Genomic DNA, 7167 nt, shown 5'->3' with positions numbered 1-7167 from the left:
GAGATGGAAAGTAAATCCTTTTCCCCTGATCTTGAAGAATTTGGATATTATTTAAGCATCAAATCTAATAAATGCATCCACGTTGCATTTCTTTGCACTTTGTGTAGAAAATGCTCTATGACTGCCATGAGATGGTAGAAAGTAGACATTTTCAGTTTTAGGCTCAAAATTAAATACACTAATATTTAAAAAATTTCCATAAAAAAATATGAAAGTTTACATTGACAAGAAAAGGCTCAAATTACCATCATATTCAACCAAGAACGTTTTATCTATCACGTCTTGGAGTGAAAGGACAAAACTAAAATTGCAATATGAAAAATCTTATATTGCTTAATGAATCTTTACAGTAATCAAAAAATGCATCTTTGCATGAAGTTTTGTGCAAGAGCCAAAATTATTATTATTTAATTTTGAAACGGCATCACATTTTTGACTCAACAAAAAAGGAATTTTGCATGAATGCAAACACGTTTGATTTTCAAATTAGAAGAACTAAATGGTTAAGCATCGTATTGTTTAAGGTAGAAAATTATACGATGATATAATACCCTCTTTAAACATATCATCACTTGGACATTTTTGCGTTAAACAATTGCTTTGAACCCCAATCCTTTTACAAAACTAATCTTCAAGAACAAACGTGTAAAACTTGTTTCTCTTGTAATAAGGAAGCATCAAAGTGATGGTAGCATTTGTATGAAGGTTTTTATCACTGGAATACATTTAAAAGAAAAGGTTTTAGTTCTTTATCATATGTTCATTTCGCCACAACTCGCCAAAATTAGTGAAAATAGAGATTTTTAAATTACCAGAACTCTGGATAGAAAGGGAAATTTGCTTTCACGAACTGCTTGTTGGGAGTAACCAATCAGTTTGATGAACAGATTCTAGATGCAGGAAAGTTTTGTTTTACAATAATGTTTCCAGGTAAGAGCAGTATCCAGGGTGTTGCAATAGCCTTGATAGTAACAGAAGGAACATTCCAAAGTAGACAATTGATCTGAGCTCCAGCATTTCAATAAGTGTAGAAAACAAACTGATGATGTTTTTGGTAACATACACCTTGGCAGACAAGAAATTACCAGAAGCATCTTCAATCCCAGAACAAAACCCAATTCAAAAATATGTTACAACTGAGCATTTTTGATCACATTCCTAAAATCGATTTATTTCAAATCCGACGGTGGAGAAACGATATGAAATGAAAAAATAACATCCCTTCATTTGAAAAGTGCTGACATGACAAGGTGATCAATGACCATGATAAGAAAGTTTATATATATTTTTTGTAAGATGGCCGCAACGATTTATAACAAATAATTACAAATAGACATTCTCATATTTTTAAAAATAATTTTTTCCATTTACGTAAGAAATATGTGACGAATTTTCCCATTACCATAACAAAACAAAGGAAAAAGATAAGAAATTTTCCTGTGATAAAGTTTATATGTTTCGCCTAATATATCCAACAAAGTCGACTTGTTCAGGTGAAACTGCTCTTCCTCTTTATCAATGGGAATTTCTATTAAAATTAAATGTATCCGTTAGAGGTCGGCTCACACATGCAGCTTCAAGTGCGAAGGATGAACAAGGCAGAAACAATGCGAACTCTTGAACACTAAGATTTTTTTTTTCATTATCAGTGTTCTGTGTGAAGTAATTATGATTAAAATTAAATTCTTTAATCCAGCAAGTGTTCAGCATTATTTGAAAGTATTACTGTAAAAAATACATTTACGGATTGACTAATATTGAAAAAATACTTCTCGCAGGAATGACTGAAAGGTAGGCTAGTATTGATATTATATTTCTTTAATATTCCTACCGATTCTGATAAAAAAAAAAGAATATAAATTTTTGCAAGAATGTTGGTAAAAATTGAATACCTTTATCTCTATTGGATTAATTCACATTCACTATATACCTCGAAAAAATTAATGCGGAGAAAGAAAGCATTCTTGCATTTCATTTACGATAATTATCTTTAAACTCATTTTAATGATGCATCATTTATCATAACAGATTTTATAAAGAAAATTTTCATTCTGATATTTCTTAGATTTTTGTAGATTGGAAAAACCATTACAAATTCTGAATGAGAATTGTTTATCTCGATGGAAAAGGAGGTCTAGAAATTGTAATTTGTCCTCTACACAGCAGGGAAAGAAGCCAAATGTGTAGCAACCTATTATAAAGAATTAAAAAAAGATTTGTTAATGCAATTCGAAAAAGAAACTGGCAATATTTGGAATTTAAATAATCAATTCAGACCGAAGAATAAAAATTAGCAAATTTAGTCTGTAAAAGACAGCCAAGTTTCATTTTATACGACCTAGAAATCACAAATAAGGAATATAATGGCTCGTATAACAACGAGGTTTGGCTTAACTTTTCTTAGACAAAAAATCTCGTTCAAACCAAGAGGTTGTTCCCAGTTATATGCAACTGGTTCTTGAATGATTTTTTTTTTCTTTTGTCATCAGACAAAGGTGTCGTAAAGGAATATTTACTTTGCCATTGAAAAGAAAATGTTGCGATTGCTTGACGCTTCAAATCGTAACTAATGATTCGATATATATTCGTTTTTGAAGACTGCTAATATACTCGTTTTATAAGATATTATGTTGAAAAAATCTGTGTTCAAGCAGAATAATTTTACATTAACTAAAGTGCAAAATATAACAAATTCACACATTTCATCAGTGTATTTATTTTTGGCCGAACGTTGTTATAAACAAGAAATAAAAACTTTGCATAAAGAGAATAAGTGGATTTGAACAGCGAAATGAATACAATCGTGGTTCAAAATCAAGATCTTATTTTCAAAACTGTGCATGTCGTGTCAAAGCATGAAACAAAATCGTTTCAGCCCAGCACTTGCTATCAATTTTACCATTTATAGAATTTTTTTTTTTTTTTTGCAATTCTTTCAAGAAAGTGTGAAAAGAATAGCAAGTTGTTCATTGATTTCCGTATTAGAATCACGATTGATATTAAGAAAATTTTCGAGCTTAAACTATGGAACCAAAATTCGAAATTTTCTGAGTGATATTTTTGCATCAGATGCACGAGTATTCTTGTCCTTTGAAACAGATGCGACAAATTCTTAGTGACAGCTAAGACAACAATGTCATTTTTTTTTAAAATCTATTCCTTCGAACCTATTGCTAAGGAACCGTAATAGGTTCAAGTTGTCGCATCTCATGAAATGGAAATTTTGAAGAATTTTTTTACGATCTAGTCCAGACAATGTGTAAACAAAACTTTTGCTTCTCTACATCATATTCTACGGACGAATTTGTAATTCGTCTTTTTTGAACAATATAATATTTTCTGATGTAATGAAAGCAAATTGAATAATATATTTTTTTCATGATGATCCAGAAAAAATCAAAATCCATCATGTACATAACCACTTCTTATAGCAAAAAAAGTATTGACTATCAATGAATGATGCATTTTGACTAGGACGACGATTTTTTTGAAGCTGTTTACAATTCGCCCCATTTGCTTTTAATAGCTTGTATTTCGAATCTTACACTTCATTTACAGTATCAATGCAATTATGAAGATAAAAATGCATGTATTGTTTTAATTAAGGAATATATATTTGTTGCGACGTTCAGCAAATAATGTTTATATATATTTTAAAATTAATAACAATAGCCAACATCTACAGATGATAACACCCATATTTCAAGTTATATATTTCCTTCAAGGAGCAATAACAAAGTGATGACATGAATAATATTGAAATATAAGGAAATCGCCTTTGGCTACTTTCTCCTTCAAGATAATGTCCTTGTATTCATTTTTAACTGACCTGCAATTCTCAGCAATTTTCAGATATTTCATCATTTGAAATTCATTCATGTTTCTGAATGTTTCTTTAATGATTCATCATTCATTCATCAATCAAGTGCATCAAATTCCAAAAATATCAAAACGTTTCAAGAATTGAGTATTGTAACACTTTCAACGCTACTAATACGCAATCTAAACTACCAATATAATACTAATTATCTAATACTAATTATCTAAATCTACACCACTAATCTAATACTAATTCTCTAAATCTAAACCACTAATCTAATACTAATTCTCTAAATCTAAACCACTAATCTAATACTAATTATCTAAATGTACTACTAAATCTAAACTACTATATTAATACTAAACTGGCAATCTAAACTGGTATAAGAGACAAATTTCAGCCCACAGAAACATGTAATTGGAAGTATCTGAAATGCGAGATATCTTTTCGGTAGCGTTGAAAGTGATCATTACAATGTAGTCGCATGACATTTGTTTCGGGAAGAGATGGGCCATTTTCACCGGCAAGATTTTTTTTTTCGAAATTTACCACGCATGAAAGGTAGGAATCTCTAATATATTCGTCATTTTGTATAAAGTACTTCATACTTTATGAGTATACAAATGAACTTGTTTGGGAGTATAGCTGACAGAACATGAAAAAACATTCGTTTTGCTATGACGTTTAAATCGTAATTATCATGCCGCCGCTTTTATATCAAGATTCTAGTTCAAAATTTCATATTCCGTCCTTTGCCTTCATAAATTAAACAGACACTTTTTCTAAATGCTCTACTTATAAGCATAATTGAACTTCTCAGAGAAAAGTTTCCAAAGAACAAAACATAAAATATTTGAATGTGGTCATATCTACATATATCATCATGGAAATTGTGCATTCTGCAATGGATGGAAAAAATCAATTTTTTCTTCGAATAATATATAATCCATCAAAGCTTAAAATATATTTTAGAAATGAAAGAAATGGAAACCGGAATTCCAGGTATAAAATAATAGGAGGATAGCATTTATAGATTGGACCAACAATTCTCGTGTTAGCACACAAGAAAAGTGGTAAAAGTTCTATAATAAAATATTCTTCGATATTCTCCGTGGCATTTAAATTTAGTTGCAAAGCAAGATGAGAAGAGTATCTTTAGAAATTCAGAGTGGACATGGTCCAGCCTTAAAATTTCTAAAATATGCTCAAATCAGATTTTAGTGATTGAGCTCTTCAAATATTTTTCGTACATACCACCCATTATGGATTATTTTTGATTATTGTGAAGAGTGTAATGCATCAATGACCAGGAATGTGTTCGAATTTTCTTGTCATTTCCCTGTGATTGCTCAATATTTCATTTCCCCATTATTTTGGCGAAGAAATCGTATTATTTATATTTAGTATTATTTTTCGTATTTGAAGTATTAATTTCTTATTAATTCGTTTTGGCTATCATGTTTATTATTATGATACTTAACTCTTAATTTTTTAAAGAAATGTGTAATTTTAAATAATTATAACTTTTTCTAATACTTGTAATTATTGTAAAAATGATCAGTTTTCCACATCGAGTAACAAAAAATGCCTAATACAGAAAACGAAAGTGTCAATGCTGGCGCTCCGATAGAATCGCAGTTGTCCCATCTTTCGGTGAAAATACCGCTGCTGTGGAGGAAGAATATAACATTGTGGTTCATCCAAGTAGAAAGCAATTTCGCTCTAGCAAAAATAACTAATGACCTTACAAAATACAATCATTTGATTGCGTCTGTTGATCCGGAAACTTTATCTGTGGTACCTGATATTTTACTCACACCCTCCGACACCAATAAATATGATGCGTTAAAGGCTGGACTTATAACAGAATTTTCCGCTTCGGAAAATGAACAGATCCGTCGACTGCTTTCTGAACCACATTTAGGCGCCGATAAACCATCGCAGTTACTCCGAAAGATGCTCCAACTCGGTGATGGCACAGGCATAAAAGAAGATTTCCTCAAAACGTTATGGCTGCAAAGACTGCAGTCAGATATGCAGGCAATTTTATCCATAAGTTCAGAATCCCTGAACAATTTGGCCAACATGGCCGGCAAATTGGCGAGGTCCGTATTTTCTCAACATTTAACAGCGTCTTTGCCGTTAGCCGAGGAGCGCAAAGCGTCCACTGTGGATGAGTTTACTGCACTCCCAAGCGAAATCGCCGATTTAAGAAAGCAGGTACAACGGCTTTCCCGAGACAGAAGCAAAAGTCCGTTCCATTGGAAAAACAGACAGCGCAGTTTTTCTCTCTGGGTTTCCAGTGATGATGGGATAAAATTCTTTTATTATCATTCACTTTTCGGAGAGAAAGCACTGAAGTGCGTATCTCCAAGTTCGTACTCAATTAACTCGCAATAGCGGCTGTCGATCAACCTACATGGGCGGCAGCCGCGCAATCGTATCGTTTGCATGTTTTTCATAAGAGATCCCACTTCAAATTTTTGATAGATTCTGGATCTGATGTTTCGTGCATACTGCTCAACAAAAACCAAAACAAATCTAAAGCCTGATTCTCTGCAACTTTTGCAGCTAATAACTCCAAAATTTATACTTATGGATCAAAATTATTAAGGAAAAATTGAATTATTTGGAGAATGTGATATTTCCATTATGAAAAAAATATATACATTATGATATATTTCATGCAAGAGTCTTCTCCGAAATGACATACAATATTTCGGATGCACCACAGTTGTACAAGAATAAATTAGGAGGCTATTTAATTTTATATAAAAAGAAGTCACTTTTTACTCGAGCAGAACGTGAGCAGGAGGCAGAGTTGCAACCTTTTTAATCAAAGTCCTTTCAAAATTTGCGTAGCAAGAGTGCGCTTAATAGTGGCACTTTTTTTTTGTTAGAGATACAGCAAACAATAAAGAAAGTTCAATTAAATGATTGAACTGGGACTCAATCTTAAATTTGGAGTTGCGCCACTTAAGGACAAATTGAATTATTTGGAGGATGTGATATTTCCTATATGAAAAAAATATATGTTTTGATTAAATTTCATGCAAGAGTCTTCTCCGAAATGACACAATCTTTCGGATGCACCACAGTTGTACAAGAATAAATTAGAAGGCTATTTAATTTTATATAAAAAGAAGTCCCTTTTTACTAAAGAATGCATTTGCATTCGAGCAGAACGTGAGCAGGAGGCAGAGTTGCAACCTTTTTAACCAAAGTCCTTTCAAAATTTGCGTAGCAAGAGTGCGTTTAATAGTGGCACTTTTATTTTGTTAGAGATACAGCAAACAATAAAGACAGTTCAATTAAACTATTGAACTGGGACGCAATCTTAAATTTGG

General features: G+C 31.8%; 1 protein-coding gene across 1 annotated transcript; it reads left to right on the top strand.

Annotated features, from left to right (window-relative positions):
• The first annotated feature begins 5404 nt into the window (after positions 1 to 5404).
• LOC129975490 (uncharacterized) lies at positions 5405 to 6220 on the top strand. The gene has a single exon (XM_056088552.1). It carries the CDS (start codon positions 5405 to 5407, stop codon positions 6218 to 6220), a length of 816 nt encoding a protein of 271 aa, XP_055944527.1.
• Positions 6221 to 7167: the final 947 nt, after the last annotated feature.

Source organism: Argiope bruennichi, chromosome 7, assembly GCF_947563725.1.
Source record: "Argiope bruennichi chromosome 7, qqArgBrue1.1, whole genome shotgun sequence".
Classification (NCBI taxonomy): Eukaryota; Metazoa; Arthropoda; class Arachnida; order Araneae; family Araneidae; genus Argiope; species Argiope bruennichi.
The sequence above is the reverse complement of the archived record's forward strand: the minus strand, read 5'-3'. Positions and strand labels throughout refer to the sequence as shown.